The sequence below is a fragment of the Solea senegalensis genome, linkage group LG10 (assembly GCF_019176455.1).
Source record: "Solea senegalensis isolate Sse05_10M linkage group LG10, IFAPA_SoseM_1, whole genome shotgun sequence".
NCBI lineage: Eukaryota > Metazoa > Chordata > Actinopteri > Pleuronectiformes > Soleidae > Solea > Solea senegalensis.
In genome coordinates, this window is record NC_058030.1 from 20,562,208 (window position 1) to 20,579,435 (window position 17,228).

Here is a 17,228-nt window from a genome sequence, read left to right on the forward strand (position 1 = left end):
CACTTTGTACTTCTATCAACAGCGTTGGCATCATGTGTTAGTTTTGTGGCAGAGTTGAGTGGAGAGAGGGAGAGAGGGAGAGAGAGGGAGAGAGTGGGCGGGCTGCTGTTGTGGGGTCAGACTGGAGTGCACCCAGGCAAACCAAAGCTCTTGTTGTCAATCTTCACCATCTTGTCTCACACTTGTCCTTTTTTGTTTGTTTGTTTTTTTTTTTGGAAAAGCCCTCATCATGTTTACTCATTATTTTTTTTATTATTATTTGCTCATTTGAATTATGCAGCTCTCGACACCGATCGCAGTTCAGCACGTTGCTTTGTTTTTAGTACATTTATACATTATGACATGTAAAGGTACTACGTCACATTGATGGTTTATTTACACTTCTGACCATTTTTTAAACATTTCTCATCACATGACTCTCTATTTTTGATGCAAAGTAACACTGCTGTATTTTCCATATCTACAACGTTGGCCAATTTGGCGTTATCACAAGTCCAAGTTTTTTCCACGATACTTCAACTGTTAAGTAGTTGGCGTCGCTCGCATATGATTCTGTTTACATTTTCATAGTCATACTATTTTTGTCCTGCAGCTGTTCGTGATCCATTTTAAAGTAACTTATCTTTTTTAGAATTTTCTATCCATGTATCAAAATGTAGAGTATTTTTGTAAAAAAAAAAAGAAGAACTAAAGTTTTCAGTTTACGCTCACGGCACAGAATTATCACTGCTGGTGTTTTCCTGAAATTAAGAGCAGGTTGATGATGAAGTTTATGACTGAAATTGGTAATCAGGTGGACGTAAAGCAAATATTAGGGCTGCAACTATGAAAAAATTATTTTCATAATGGAGTCATCCGTCGATTACTTTCTCGATGTATCGAGTACTTGTTTGGTCATCAGTGTTTACCAAACCTGCAAATGAAGATGTTCTTGAAACCAAATGAATCAGTTTGAATGATTTCTTTGTTGTGTGGAGCAAAGAACAGAAACTTGTTTTGATTATTTAAAAAAAACACTCAAACCGATGGATCGATTATCAAAATAATTGACGATTAATAATCGAATAATCGTTGCAGCCCTAGCAAAAAATGTCAGAATTTAATTCTGCTTCAACGGTGACTTCACCCAATTTGTATATTGTAATAAATGGACTAGGTTTGTTGTGTGCGTGTTTTTTTTTTAATGTCATGCATCTCAAATGGCACTTTGACTCATCCATTAACTGTAGATCAGGTTAGAGCGCAGTAGTGATGTTTCCAAGCATTCCATTCCTCTTGGTTAGGGGGTTTTAAGAGCACATTAAGGCTGTGGAGGAAGTGCAGAACGGTGATGCCTCTTAAAAGCCATACCAACACAGACAGCCAACCTGTGACTTCAGTTTCATGAATGTAAATTTTACCTCATGGTGTGCACGCGGAGCTCGCGCCGCGTCCAACATCGGACCAATTTCACTTTCAGAGAACGTATCTTTCGAGGTCGAGGGGAATGGGTGGATGTGGCACCATCTGTCATTTGTGTCACTGAGCGTTTGTCTGCAGTCGTGGTGTAAATGTCATGTCTTTTCACGTCCTCAACGTTTCATTTTGAGCAAAAGAAAAAAAACACTCTGTCAGTCTGACTCTCCGAAACAGCCACTTCCACCTGAACCACAACCGTGGTGTAAAGCATGTGATTCAACGGTGACAAAAGATAGCACACAACTGTTTTACACGGTGATCGTTGTCGTCCATCAGTCATGTCAATGAATATCCATGTATATCTAAGTGTGAAATATACTGCAGGGGTATCTCGAATCTCAATTGTGATGCTTTCAACAGAACTCTGTGTGCCTTGATAACTTTACAGTTCCTCTGCTGTGTTCACTCATGTCCCTTTTGTGTCACCGCTTGTCCACTTTCTCTTCTCGAGGACTGCGCAACACCAGGAAACAAGTTCATGTCTACTACACACGTGCAACCATAGCCCATATCAATCTAGTTTGGTGTTAACAATTTTGGAAAACTAACGTGAGATATCGAAACATGATACTGTGCAACTTGTTTGTTCTGTTGAAAACCTTTTTTCGTTTTAAATCCATGCCTCGTGAGATTTGTAGATGTGAGGGGGAAAAGGGACAAGACCGCGGTGATTGTTTTACGGAGAGCTTTAGTTGTTTTGATGTGCTTGTCGACATTATTATTATTATTATTATAATTATTATTGTTGCTGTGAAATGCTTGATCAAACGGAGCAACCACGATAACTGTTAATTGCCAATAGTGTGTGAGCTGTATCTCGTGTGTAATCAGTTTGCTCCTTCTCTTCGTTTGCTTCCGGTTTCACATTCTCCGACAGACACTTCTGTTGTATCCGTTCTGTGTAGCTTCAGCTTTAGTATCTAGCCTTAAGACCCTACAGTAGGGATCAAGGTCAACCCCCTCGTGTGTTATCATACATTTGAACTATTATTAACATGTACTTTGCCTTGGTATGGACATTTGTATACTCTTCCGTTTATATCTGTAATCCTGCTGCTACAGTAAATAAATTAATAAAAATCTAAAGGTCCTGATTTTCCTTTCCTCTGTACATTGAAACTTAAATAGATTACTACATCTGGTAACAATGAAGCTCATTTAAACTACATTTACTAATCTATATATTTAAGACAATTTGCTGACTTTGATTTGAATGAACCTCATTTAGGTGTTACAAATTGTAGTAAATATGTTTGGCAACCATTTTCTTTTGTCAGTGCAGTTTTGTCTTTTTGTTTTTTTTAAGAATCACCTCAACCATAGAGGTTATGTTCCTGCTCACATGACGAGCTTAACTCAAAAAAGAGGATGGATTTTGAAGGAGGTTGATTTCATTTTGTTAAAGTGTAATTTTCTGAAGATGTAGGAAGAAATGATAACATTTTTAGAGATGATTCCAAATCCAATTTAAGTGCATTGACACTGGGAAACTGCAGCCTTTGTGGGAGTTTGTCGTCGCCAGTTAAAAGTAATTGTAATGCTTCTACAGAAGTGTGTTATTACATGTGAGTGGGGGTGGGCGATGACGATAAACTTGGAAATTTTGAATTTAATCCTATGAATTGTTAATTGTTGTATGCAGATTATATCAATGGACACAATGTTTGAGGAAAACGACTCTCATTTTCTTCAAACTTAAGCATTCAAGTCAAAATTCTAAGAATTGTTACTGAACTACAGAAGTAGAAACACTGAACACAAGCAAGAGCAAGGAGGAGGCGGTGTTCTTCCTGTTAGCATTAGCACACATGGCTAACCTGTGTGACAGGGAGGATGTGTGTGAGGTCATGTGACACTGAATCCTGCTCACTGGGGTTCGGTGAATGTGTGTAGTTTCAGAGTGTGTTTCATCGTTTTTTGCAAAATAATTAATATACTGCATAATGTCAAATGAATGTCTACAACATTCACAATATTATATTATACGATATATCCTGTTCTGAGAATTCATTCACAAATATTGCACTGAATTTACATAATGTTATTAATAACTAGGGAGTCAAGATTCAAAAAAAGGGAGTTTGTTAAGCTTGAAATGAGGGGAAAACTCTGGGCTTCCAAATATTAGGTGAGTAACTTCATCACAGAGTCAAGTATTCTTCCACAAACCTTGAATTTCTCCTTTCCTCATTCATTCATTCATTCATTCAGTCCATATCAAATGCAATTTGTCTCAAAAACACAAAACTGGATTACACTACATACTTTGTATGCAATCTAATCCATACTACATACTAATGTATGTAGTTGGACACGTGTCTTTTTGTTGTCATTTAAATAAAAAGACTATTACTACACAATTAGATGATTTTGATATTTTGTCAATAGATTTTTATTAATACTAGTTTGAGTTTTTCAGATTTTATGGATTAGTCACCACCATCACCACCAAATAAATATGAAAAATTACAAATTAACTTTTTTCCTCCTTTATTTAGTACAAATACAAAATCATTATGATTATTATTATTATTATTACTATTATTATTGTTGTTCCATGTCAGTCTTCCTGTTGTCAGATTAGCAGCCAAGTATTGACTTTAATTTCACAGTATGTAATTTCAGCAGCTAGGCGTAAACAATAACAGAAAAAGTTTGTTGACATGGAGAAACTCTTATCTTGTTCTGTGGTTTGTTGCTTCACAGGGAGAGTTTCAGCAGCAGCAAACAGCAATGAGTCATCCAGATGATCCATTAGTGACAAAAACACAGACAAAACACTGGATAATGTTTGGCCTGGAAGTTACAGCAGATTATGTCAAAGATGTTTTTCTATGGATTTAAAGAATGGTGTTGTTTTTAATGTATTTAATGTAAATGTCACATATTATTTCATTGATTAATGACAGAGAGGTGAAAAAAACAACCTTGTGTTGGGGATTAAGCTGTACAATGAAACACTACTTTATTCAAGTCAGACAGGATTCATTTGAGGTTATTAACCTTATCTGTCTCACCTGTTTGAACTATGTTCTTGTGCATTTCTGTTGACTTTATGTTTCTCAGAGGAAGTGGAAGGAATTATTTTATTTCCCCCCCTGTTGCCATGGTGAAACTATTGCTACACTAAAATATTGTGATTTTTCATGGGTTAGGGTAGAGTGTTGCTGTATTTATATGACAACATACAATCGAGTGGTTCATTGAGAGTCACTCTGTGTTGTATTCAAGCCTATTTTTAAGAGTGGGATTGCTTTGCTCATATTTACCAACATATCACAATATCATATTGTCACCTCTGTATTCAGGATATGTATTTTATCTCCAAATTAATGCCGATGCACAGACCCGGAGGTTGTACATGTGCTTAACTCAAAGTGAAACAACTCAAATCTGCTGCTCTGGAATCAGAAACTGTTTCCCCTCCGACAGTAAATCAACCAAGAGTTTGGAATTGTTGAAGCTTCTTTCTGCAATGGGACCCCGGTCACAGTTTACTAATTCCCCTCTTTAGAACACATTGAAAGAAAGAAAACAGATCCTCGACGTCAAAACCCTCAGCAAACTCTGTGTTCTTCCTGAGACCGAGGCATGCCACCATCACAGCAAACACAGCCGTAATACCGTATATGAAATATTCGCGTCCTGAAGCGGGGTCCGCAAAATTAAATGAATAAAACCAGCTCTGTGGCCAAAGAGGAGTGTGGACATCAGAGTGGTCCTGCTTTGTGGTGAAGAAGTCCAGTGGGACTGTGAACACGGCACTGACCTCAGCTGGGTTTGGACGCGGACAGAACGACTCCTCTATGAATCCAACCACTGGAGTCACCAGCAGACCGCGCTGTTTAAACGACACGAGCAGCAAAAGTGAGACAAACTAATACCAACCCTAACACGGATGTGTTACATTGTGATCGATCTACCTTATTAATGATCGGCAACAGTTTACAGACCACCTGAACACCATCAGGTGGTAGACCTATCTCCTCCTCTGCTTCTCTCAGAGCTGTGTCGACTTCATCTCTGTCACTGGGGTCTCTCCTTCCTCCAGGGAAACACACATCTCCAGCATGGGTCCTCATCTAAATAGAGAGAGAGTGACAAAATTGGGTTTAAGAGCAGGTAAGACGCATAATTATGTTTGTATACATGTATAACTGTCCTAAAATAAAAATCAAGCTTTAGAATATGCCGTTTATATGCAAGGCCCTTGGTTTACATGGTCCACCATCTTGCACTGCCATGTATCTGCAGCGTGTCCATTTTGAAGAAGAAGAAATAAAGCTATACATTTACTTATGGAGAAGATAAAAGTACGAGAGAGAGAGAGCAGAGAGTTGTGAAAGTGTGTTTTTTTCTGGTAGTTTCCTGGTGCACTTGGGAAAGGATTAGTGGGGGGAGGAGTCCTCTGTTGTCGATGTCACCAACTTTAATGCACTGTACCTTTTCATTTTACTGGTAAAGTACAATTGTACAAGAGGACTGAAGTAGATTAAAGATGTGAAAATAGAGTGTTTAACAGAGTTCTTATCCCTCCTAAGAATGACAAATGTGGTGTCATTTTAGTGAAATGATGTAGAAAGCAAAGTGTGGCCTTAGAAGCCCAAAGTTCATCCACTATAGTGAGGCATTTTAACACTTTACATTTTTACATTTTAATTTAAAATGTGATTTATTTGGTGAACAATTCAATAGTCATTTCAGAGAACAACAACTTAATTCTTGGACAAATGGCTTATGAAAACCCATCATTATTAAAGTTTGTGATCTTTGAAATTGAATGTGACCCTTGAACTGACATTACACTAAGTCAAAGGTAAACTGCACATAGGTGAATCTAGAGCTATAAAGTGTCCCAATTCACATTGTGTATTTAAATGAATTAATTGTATCTACAGTGACAAACTAATGACGTGCACATGTATGAGGAGAGTTGGCTGTTGTTACCTCCAGTGAACGCAGGGTCATCAATGTGCACACCTCTCCATTCTTCACCAACAGTGGAATCAACACCGAGGCTTTGGGCAGGTCCGGCAGATACGACGCACTGATTCCGCTGTCAAACAGCTTTAAATTGGCTATAAGCTGTTCTTTCTTCTCCATATTGACTTCGGACTAGAATGCGAGCATTTCACTGGCGTTGAGACAAAAACCAAACAAAAGTATACACTAAAAACTAGTTTTACGAGTAGGACTGCGGTTATATGACGAGTCATCAAAAAAACACATAAACGGTGTGTTTTAAACCGGTTAGTTTAACTTTGCCAAACACATGGACAGTGTGTTTGGAACCGGTTAGTTTAACTTCAGCAAACACATGAAAAGTGACGGAGGAACAGCTGTCCATTTAAATTTACGTCACAGGATGAGACGAGAAGCTAAAGGCGATATCTACAAATGGCCTGAGGAGGGCAGTGTTACGCCTTTGACGTTTTTCTCTGCCACAAACCGCAAGAGAAGAAGACGGACGGACAGAAAGCTAGCCGCAGGTTAGCTTCTCAAGCTACTGCAGTGTTGCCAACGTAGTGGTGTTTTCAGAGACACAAGACTTTTCTGGCTTCCTGGTATAAACATAACTACATCCGGAGAAGGAAATGGCCGGTTCTGCCGCACGAGTGAGCTTCATATCGAGCTGTAGCCTATTTATTTACTGTGGGCGGGGAGTCAGTCTACAGTCAGGGGTCTCAAACTCGCGGCCCGCCGACCACATAAGGCCCTACACTGATTCTTCACACCTGTGTCTGAAGGACAGGGTGGTTTTTAGAGATATCTAGTGTCTTTTCAACCTGACTCAAGTTACTTTTCATTGACAGTAGTTGGTAACACTGCGCTACTGCTCAAAATGCTTACGTTTAAGCCATTTTATGATATGCACTATTCATATAATAATTAACATTACAAAGAAAGAAACAAAGTTTGTTTCTGAAAAAATGAACGGGAAATCCACAATAAATACATAAAATAGTAGCAGTGTCAACAATATTATATTTAAATAAACAAGCCTCCGTGTTTTCATCTTGATGTGTATTGCTGTAAACAGGTCCTTCATACATGAAATAAAACATACAGTACATTCCAAGTCATTTTATGACATAACGGGGGAATATTCATATACATGTCAGCATTATGAATCTTAACAAAAATGAACAAAGGAGCTGGTCAGCTCACTGAAAATAAAACAGTAGCCTGAGTGAGACCTGTGATGCCGGAGCAAATGAATCTCCTAGATAAAACTGCAATTTACAGAATACACATAAATTAATAAATAAATTAAAAACTAACAACCAAAACATTCTTAATATACATAGGTGATCCCATTTTATGAACATGGGCGAAAGAAACATTTGTCTTTGGGTTATTTACATTCCACAACTCACATTTTGTGGATTCTTGTGTAGAAAAATAAATAAGATTCCAAACAGTGGAAAAGCTAAGGAGGGGGGGTCGTCACAGTGGTCGATTCAGTCATGGCTTCTGCAGCATTACGTCTGCTCACACTTTGTACTTCTCCTTGGCTTGGTCATTCAGTATGCAGATGTGCTGGAATACAGTAAACCAAAAGGACATTTTTAATTCTGTTGTTACCTCATGTCCTCAAAAAATGACCTAAAAAAAAAACCACCCATGGTTAAGGTTTTGAAAATGTGACATATCTTTTGATAAATAAAGTATTCAGAATCAAGCATTTCTGCACCAGAGCAAGCAGTTTTCATTTTGTCATTGTGGAATGGGCACAATGATCTGTCCACTTCCCACAACAGTGTGTAAGCGTGTAGACAACACCGAGACACTGAAATAGGTCAAGGTTAATTTAGATCATTTGCAGGACGAAAATGCATTCAATGTAAAACAAAAAGAAGAAAATAAAAAAGGCATTGAAACCATATTAAAATGAAATAAATGCTTTACACTGAACTTACTTGGTCACAGTTAGCTGCAGGAACTATTGCTACCTTGTGCTATATTCTTTATCTATATTTTATCTGACAAATTTAATTGTATTAATATTATTATTATCATCATCATGATGATGATTACTGTGTCATGCATAGAAAATACGTCCAGCCCAAATCAGCTTACAAGACAATTATCCAGAAATACAGACCAACAAGTTGGAGAAAAACATACATTAGAAATAATAAACAAATAAATCATCCTGTTATTGACACATAGGTAACTTATATTTTCAACTTAAACAAACATCTCATTCTGACATTGCTGAATTATGAACAGACACTTCATTCAGAGTTGTTTTAAATTCCTCATAGTGTTGACAATACAGAAGAAATTGTGACTCATTCTCCGTTTCATCTAAGTACACCTCCAATATGTGCCGTTTTTTTGTGTGAAACATAACATAAACATAAACACGGATATTGAAACGCAACAATAGTAATGACAATGGGTGGCTCTTTTAGCAATAGATCTGTTTTGCATTTCAACCAAAATCTCTTGCATGATTTATCCAAGCAAAACCAAAGTCGCCACTGCACACACTCGTGACCTCATGAAGTAAGTCATCTGCCAAGTTTGAACCTGTCGAGCGACTTGGTTGGACAGTTATGCGATTAACAGATAGACATTCCTTGGATTTATAAAAAGATTCACAAAATTTCAAGCAAATTAACTGTAATTAAATTAAATTAAATTAAATCTGTCAATTTCAAAGGTAAAAGGAAGGTTTCTCAGTTTCAGCTGTGAACATAACATACAAACATATACATATATATATATATATATTTGCTTAACCAATTATTTTGATGATGTATACTGTATGATTCCATTTGAACTTGATTTCAGTTCTTTGTAACTGTGTTCATTCTGCATATATGCTGTACATCAACATCCTCACAAATGGCTTGAGTGTTTTTAGTCTACCAATAATCATGTGATTCCCTCCAAAAAGCTAAATCTTCTTACTCACCTTGTTTTCTGACATATTAAGAAAGAGATTCTACAGTTGAATCATTTTCACATTTACACATTATTAATCCAGGAATCCAACCCATATCTCCCGAACAGCATGCAGCTCTATTCTTTATAGTCTGCTATTTTGTGCTCTTCTTTACCCTAAATCACCAAATTCCTGAAGCATACTTTAATATGAGAAAAACACATCTATATAATACATTTTTATTTATTGTATTCTGGTGTTTTTGTTGACGGGGTTGCTGCAAACTGACCCAGTCTTGCCAAGTCTCATTTGTAATTTGTAAAATAGGTTTCCTATTAGTTAAAAAATGATGTTACAATTAATTCTTCACTTGGGGTAATCAACCACTGCAAACTTACACTGAGGTCTCTGAAGTACTCGTTGTAGTCCAAAGCGTAGCCTACAAGAAAAGCATCTGGTACCTCAAAGCCGATGTCTGAAATAAATAAAAAAAGTGCAACAATTACCAGGGAAATGTCTAAAATCTCAATATTTAACCGAGGAGTCTGGTGTATTTAGCGACCGCACTGCTGATCGCGACCGGCATCATAAACCCTGCGGCTGTGTTTCAGTCCAGTGACTGTGTCAGGCGGAGTCATGGAGGAAGTACTGAACTAATCTTTTAACTGCTTAAACTGATGATTCAGTTACTGAAAACAACTACTCTACAAGTCACTAGTCACTCGCTTGCATGTAAAACGAAGTCACGGGCAGTTTCATGTAGCCGTGCAGTGATGACTCCGCCCACGTTGAGGGGGTACTATATTGTAATGGAAACACAACCTAAACTGTGCCGTGCTGAGGCGAGCTGGGACCATCGGTGGAAAAGGGGCTTTACAGTAGAAGAGGTTTTCGTAAAGTATCAAGACGCTGCACTTTTACGGTCTGTGTGAGGTTGTGCTTAAGCTCTCAGAGCTGTACCGGGGAAAGTCACAACGCTTACTGTAACAGCTGTCCTTGAGGGTCAATCTTAAAGAGATTAACCAACTAAAACCTAAAAGCATTACATAATCACAGACAGTGTAAGCAGAGGGGGTTGTCGGGCATGCATTAGTGCGTAAGTGCCTGGCTTGGCTACATGTGGAGCAAGTTTTCCAGAAATAAACGTTAATCCTGCATGAAAAACACAGCGTCACTAAATAATTTCACAGATGTCTTATTGCAGTATTATGTACTCACAGTCTGGTCTGTACCCTGAACTCCTCGGGGTCCTCTTCACCAGAAGACTTCAGCGATGAATAAAGAAAATACAGGAAATAGGAATCAGAGGAAGTTGGATTTCACTATAAGTGACATAAGAATCCAGGGTTTTCAGTTAAATCATATTTAGTTATATGAATATGCCCGTAATGATTAACACTCATATGAGCACAAGCTGCAAATTAAAATGCAAAATACAAGAATTATAATCTACAAAGCCACAGAATTCAAAAGTAAATGAATTTAGACTTGATCAAATATGGGCCGCGACTTTGAGGTACGACAGCACTGCTGCTGAAAATAATTCTAGCAGAAATACTCAGAAATAGAACAGAGGCTAAATCCACTTAATGAAAATAGAAAAAAATAATCTAATAGTTATGGTGCACACCATCATGGGGCCATACAGCTTAAACAGCTGCTTCCTGTTTGAACTTTAACTTTTTCACATTTTCCCTGTTTCCTTTGTGTCCTGTTTGTAAATGTATAACCATAATACTAAATGCACTATCATACGTCATCGTTATTGTCATATTTTGGTCTACTGCAGAGGCGTCTCCTTCATTATTGCCCGTGTTGAGAGGATTTTTTTTTTTTTGTTAGTTGTTCCTGAATCCAACTGAGGGTCTAAAGGCAGAGGACGTTGCTACGTGAACAGACTATAAAGCCCAGTGAAGCAACCACACATTTAGGCTGTATAACGGAATTAGACTTGATTTATGATTTAAGAAAAAAAGGTCTACAATGTGTTTCCTCACCGAGATGTTAGCAACAGTAATGTCAAAGTCAAACCTCAAAATACTCGGAGAAGGAACAGGAAATTCCTGCATTTCTTTAGTCAAGAATGACTCAATGTGTGTGTAGCAACCGGCCATTTAAGTCAGAATTGTATTTAAGCTATTTGAGCAGGTTAATATCTGCTGAGTTTCCATCATGGTACGGTTGGTATAGCATGGTAAGGTTTGGAATGGTAAAGCCCCTTTTCCTGCTCAGTTTGTGGCTGTCAAGTTTTGTATGAGAATATTAGACTGAGGTCACTGACGAAAAAACCGGTCGCAAGGGATTGACCTGAAAAGATGTTGCATTACTGCTTTCCTCGTCCCTTACCTTAAAGCCACCTACTAATTGAGAAACCACTCATCACTTAAACACTTCACTGTGTAAACCAGCTATTGGGAATATATGAGCGAATGGGTTCCAACATCCACTTTGCAGTTAATAAAAGAGCAGAATCAGCTGATGTCTCCCCTTTTTTAAATGTCTTACTAATACAGTCTTAAAATAGGGAGTCCATTAGCTAAGAGCACTCTCCCTGAATGCCAGTTGTACTTAGGCTCTATCATTTGTTCAATAATTGCTGGACTGTGAACTGTATATGATGGTGCCTACCTTACAACTTTAACCATTTTGGGATTACATTCACTCAGCAGGGAAAGTAGTGTCTGCATCGTCCTTCCTGTCTCAACAATATCCTGATAACAAAGCAGCAGACAAAACACAGTCACAATAACACAGAGGCATCAACAAAAGAAAGAAACAGGACTTAACTAGAACACCATCCAGTGGTTGTACACCTGACAATTAAGGTCTACACAATTTTCTTTTGGCAGACGTATTAAATGCACTTTCATGATCTGTGAAGTCACAATGACCACCCTAATCTCTGACGTTAATCTGTAAATCCAAGTGAACATTTGTGCTAAACTTTAAAAGATTCTTTACAGGCGTTCTTAAGATAATGCAGAAAAAGAAAAAACATATGCACGATCACAGTGATCTTGACATTTGACCCCTGACCACCAAAATGGAATCACCTAAGTCACTAAGTGACCATCACTCTCGAGATGGTGCATTTATGAGAACTGGACAAACTGAAAACAGCCACAGCTGTTGCAAGCACAGAGGAATACAAACATGACACAACATAGAGATGAACAAATGTGATAATTGCATATTAAAAAATAAACCAAAAGTAGGGTCACAGGAGATTTTTTTTTTTCCTCTAATGACCATCCAGATTTATTTTTTGGTCTTTTTTTATTAAGATGAAACCAGACAATATAGGAAATATACTGGTTGTGACACTTCAGGTCTGGTCTGGACTCTTTGGAGGTCACTCCATGACTGTCTGTGTTCCATCAGCTGATTTCTGAGCTTGGCATTGTTGTCATTCCAACAGCTTGACTTGCCTTTGAGAGTGGACTCATTTACACAAAATGTTGATTTTATGTAAACTGTGATATTTTGAATGGAAATATTTTATTGAAAGTTGGTCTAAAACTCATACAACATGCATATGTAATGCTTAAGCAGGTCTTGAGTAAACCTGGCGTAATCAACCTTTTTCACAGCAGATATTTTCCACATGAAATGGCAGGACAAACACACTTGTGACCACCGATGTTAATTAAGGTTCCACTCCATTTAGGATTAAGAGAGTCAGTCCTGCTGTTCCTCAGGTATAAGAGGAGGTCACACTAAATACTTCAGCCCTTCTTGTTATCCCCAAAATCTCAAATTTGTAGCAAGGAGGTGGAGCCTTTACTAAACTTGAAACACTTTGGAACTCTCTCCTTAATGACAAATTTGACCCTGGCCTTATTTAAATCCAGTCTAAAGAAAACCCCAAAGCTTTGGGGAACAACTAAGTGTACATATTTAGATTAAAATTCCCATTCACCATTCTCATTTGTTCTTATATATTAGCCTTAGTTAATTGCTCCTGGTCACTCTGTGCTGTCTCCACCCCGCTTCTCCTTCTTTCCTTTTCTATCCCTTTTTGCAGAGTTCTTCCTGCTAAAGGGGAGTTTCTTTTTTCTCCAAGTGCTTGTTCATTGTGTGATCTATTGGGTTTGTTTTCTATGCCTTACCATGTATAGTGCCCTGAGATATTTGTACAGATATGATTATTAGGCACTTTGTAACATACTGCATACATATAGTATTTGCTATATTGTCTGGTTGTATTCTAACCAAGAGAAATAATTATACGTTTGTCATAATGGCCCAAGACCAATGCACAGTGCTATATATTGCAATATTGAATAATCATGCATTTTGCCACTGTGATATAGAATGAAAATCTTGAAAATGAATGAAACATCTTACCTCAACAATCAAAACATTCTGCAGAGAATAATAAAAGAATAGTTAAGTGAGTATGTATACATCCATACGAGAGTGTGCAGTTTGTTCCTGACAAACATGAGATGACTTACCTTGCCTGAGAGATTAGACAGCTCATCCCCTCCTATGACTTTGACACTGTTCGTTGACTTGTCATTCTAGAAGAAGGAGAAGGAGGAGGAGGAGATGTCATGATGCATCTTACAGTGTGGCTACAGTTTGGCCTAAATTCCCCTTTGTTTGTTCCACCTTAAAAGCCTCAAGTCTACCAATCAATTTCTAAAATGTCTCTGCAGTGATGGCATGCCAAGTCTCCACACACTCAACACCGCAGTGGCTCATTTCTGATGCAACATAAATGATTCTCCTTTACATTTTGTCAAGACCATACAGCACAAGTCACCCCAGCACAAGTGGTTCTTGGTAATGAAAGAGAGAAAAGGCAGCTTACGCAGTAGCTCTTCACCCTAATGAAATCCACTGTCAGCGGGACTGATTTATCACTGTTCTGGTTCAGCGCTTTAATGTAGTCCAGGAGGTCTGCAAAGAACTTGTAGCCTCCTTTAAGCACACACAGCGCCACAATGTGGTGTCCGCCCATGTCCCGGATTATGTCACGGGCAAGACGCTCGGTTCTGGAACACAGAGGAGACACAAAGTAAACACATGCGTCGTAAATCACATTGCAGTGGGGACTGCAGCAGGACATGACATTTAATTAGGGCTGAAACGAACGATCCTTTCCATTGTCAATTGATCGGTTATTTATTTTTCTCAATTAATGGATTCTTTGTTTTGTCAGAATGGAGGTCTACAATATCATCAGGCATTTCCCAGACACCAAAATGACTCGATTTGTCAAAGCTTCAGTTGAATAAACCAACAATGATAAATAATAATTCTGCTTCTGCTGTGTACACATGGCAGCCTCTGTAGAGCAAATCCTTGCCTAAATTTATACATAAAAGTCTTATTCTAAGGCTAACCCAACATTTTTGGTTATAAAATATATAAACCCTCCTATATGTTACATACTAGACCTTTAAGAAGGTGAACTTGTTTATATTTAATGCTGTGGAGTGTAAAATGTGTCATTTTTGTTGTTGATATTATCATTTTGCTTCTATTTAGTCAAACAATGTAACATTATGTGTAAGATGTGTCCTTCATGTGGAAACAGGCTCCGTCAAGCAAAACTACCAGACCCGACTGTTGATGTGTATACAGCAGCAGTGACAATATAACAAAATGTTTGTTCTGATTATTCTTCGAATCATTGTTGCAGCCCTACTCACAGTACATTTTACCACACCTGGACAATAAACCCTTCCTACCACATCCTATTCAAATGTACTCCAGGATGTGTGCTACAGCGATTTGTTAAGCTAATACAGTGTGGTTCAGTATTTTCATGAAAGCATGTGTTTATGAAGGACAATGGAGCACAAAAGAGCCAGAGAGACTCAGATGAGATGTTACGTCCATTGTTTGGCACAGGTGGTGCTGAGGCTGCAGCTGATTGGTTTACCTGTCCATGATGAGTCCATGGGGGATGATCACCTTGTCCAAATCGCTCTCATAATGTCTAGGGACACAGAAAAGGTCCAGCTCGTGTCCCTTCTCGTCATCCGCGATCTGGAATAAAAGTAGAAGTCACGTCTCTATGTGTTTAAGTGTGGTCAGAGTGGTTGGCTCTGACATATCACTCACACACACACACACGCGCGTGCGTGCTCCTAGCAACACTGAACCCCTCGACCACCTGTTCAACATCACACAAACATGAGCGAGGAGGGAGGGGACGAAGACGCGTCTAAAACAGTAGAAACAGAACAGTGAGACAGTATAAGGGAGGTTCCTGGCACCTGCCGTTGAACTGCACAGGCCCGCAATAGCCGCAACCACGCCCTGATAACTTATTAGAATCCCCAAACAATTAAAAACCCAGCGGTTTACGGACTCACCTGAAGGTAAGACGCCATGTTTACGGTGTCAGCGGTGTACTCCGTTCAGTAGCAGTGAAATGACTGAGGAGTCATGGTCCCGGAGGGGAGAGAGGAGGCGCTCCTCCGCACTCGATACGTACGTACGCACGCGTCGCTTTGCCGCGCGCAGCACGAGCGAAGCGTCGAGACGTTCGGCGCGCGCGTCCTGTTCAAAGTGAACGGCGTTGCGGTTGACGCCTGCGCGTCCGTAATGAGCGACACCATCAGCCGCGCATAGATGCTCCTCTGTGTGGCTGTACGCGCGCGCGTGCCCGCGTTTGTGTGTGCGTTGCGGGGGCGAGGTTGTTAAGCCTTTTACGTCATACTTCAGAGTCCAGTTCACCTCCGTAATAATCTGATTTACAAGACGCAACCTGACCTTAAACGCATTGCACTGGTTGTTGAAACGACGACTGGCTGCTGCACACTTTCAGCAGTGATGACGCAGTTTAAATATATATATCTTTACACACACACACACACACACACACAAGTCTGTGAAGGTTCTCAGTCACCCAGGTCATGGTCATCTTCTGCTCTTAGCTACTTGAGTTAAGTTGAAGATGTTCCACCTCTCATCGTCCAAGGGGCTTCTTCAGTTCTGACTAACTAGTGGAAGAAAAAAACAGATATTTAAACCTGACTAGAGAGTTGTTAAGTTAAGCATGTTGTTGGTTGGTTGCTGATATCGGTCACCTACAATGCTGCCCTAAATGGATCAACAGTCACTCTCAGAACAACAACAGTGACCTCCAACATCTACACAATAGCACACTCTGTCTCTCAGGTGACCCTAATGACCCTCTTTCACACCGTAAACTCATGCCTCACACCTGTAGTGACAATTTTAGGACGAAAACAAGAGGTTTTTTTGGACTGTAATGTAGTGTCCCAAAGTTAGATTCATGCTTTATTTGGATTCACTCTACTTACAAGAGGGCAGTGCCATGTAGAGACATTTGGAAGGGCATGCCACTGCAAGAGGGCTGTAGAGACTATAGCATTAGCAGTAGAGTTTATGGAAATGTAAACAAAATCAAATTTCCTATTGCACAATAAGGATAATGCTTTGGAACCGCAGTACCTCATTAATATCAATCCTAGCAAAGTAACATTTCCTTTTACTTTATTTGGTTCATACTAAAATATCCTAATTATTTTGTAATATTGTTTTCATTTGGCTAAAATGTAATATAAAATAATGATACTGATGTCTTGTGGGTTTTGTGGAGTGAACAATCTCCTGATAATATGAATTATTGGTTTCACTACCACATAAGTCCTTCATAATCACATCTGGAGTGGGTAAACTTCCAAAATAGATTCTCCTTTTTGCTTGGAACGCAAGGGTGAGGTGGGAGATATTCAACTGCAACGTGCAACTTCACCAGTAGATGCTGCTAGATCCTACCCACCAAACCTTTAAAAGCAGTACAGACATGGTACATATACTATTCCAACATTACACAATGAGTATACCCACCAACAGGCAAGTCTACTGGATAATAAACATTTCATTAAATTTA

At 38.9% G+C, this 17,228-nt stretch overlaps 2 protein-coding genes across 2 annotated transcripts; both read right to left on the minus strand.

Annotated features, from left to right (window-relative positions):
* Nucleotides 1-4,678: 4,678 nt before the first annotated feature.
* Nucleotides 4,679-7,061, minus strand: nudt7 (nudix (nucleoside diphosphate linked moiety X)-type motif 7). The gene is made up of 3 exons (XM_044036046.1): nt 6,406-7,061; nt 5,382-5,540; nt 4,679-5,299 (listed from the first exon to the last, which is right to left on the minus strand). Exons 1-3 carry the CDS (start codon nt 6,559-6,561, stop codon nt 4,946-4,948), a joined length of 669 nt encoding a protein of 222 aa, XP_043891981.1. The 5' UTR covers nt 6,562-7,061; the 3' UTR covers nt 4,679-4,945.
* Nucleotides 7,062-7,465: 404 nt separating this feature from the next.
* On the minus strand, nt 7,466-15,893 carry hprt1l (hypoxanthine phosphoribosyltransferase 1, like). The gene is made up of 9 exons (XM_044036047.1): nt 15,682-15,893; nt 15,246-15,352; nt 14,169-14,352; nt 13,810-13,875; nt 13,700-13,717; nt 11,981-12,063; nt 10,571-10,617; nt 9,751-9,827; nt 7,466-7,998 (listed from the first exon to the last, which is right to left on the minus strand). Exons 1-9 carry the CDS (start codon nt 15,697-15,699, stop codon nt 7,951-7,953), a joined length of 648 nt encoding a protein of 215 aa, XP_043891982.1. The 5' UTR covers nt 15,700-15,893; the 3' UTR covers nt 7,466-7,950.
* Between the last annotated feature and the right edge of the window lie 1,335 nt (nt 15,894-17,228).

Coding starts and splice junctions, on each gene's coding strand:
- nudt7 (XM_044036046.1), bottom strand. CDS start 6,561: ATGGAGAAGAAAGAACAGCTTATAGCCAATTTAAAGCTGTTTGACAGC. Junction 5,541..6,405: donor TGACCCTGCGTTCACTGGAG/GTAACAACAGCC, acceptor CTCTCTATTTAG/ATGAGGACCCATGCTGGAGA. Junction 5,300..5,381: donor TGTTGCCGATCATTAATAAG/GTAGATCGATCA, acceptor TCGTTTAAACAG/CGCGGTCTGCTGGTGACTCC.
- hprt1l (XM_044036047.1), bottom strand. Junction 13,876..14,168: donor TTAGGGTGAAGAGCTACTGC/GTAAGCTGCCTT, acceptor TCCTTCTTCTAG/AATGACAAGTCAACGAACAG. Junction 10,618..11,980: donor AAAATGGTTAAAGTTGTAAG/GTAGGCACCATC, acceptor TCATCGCTGAAG/TCTTCTGGTGAAGAGGACCC.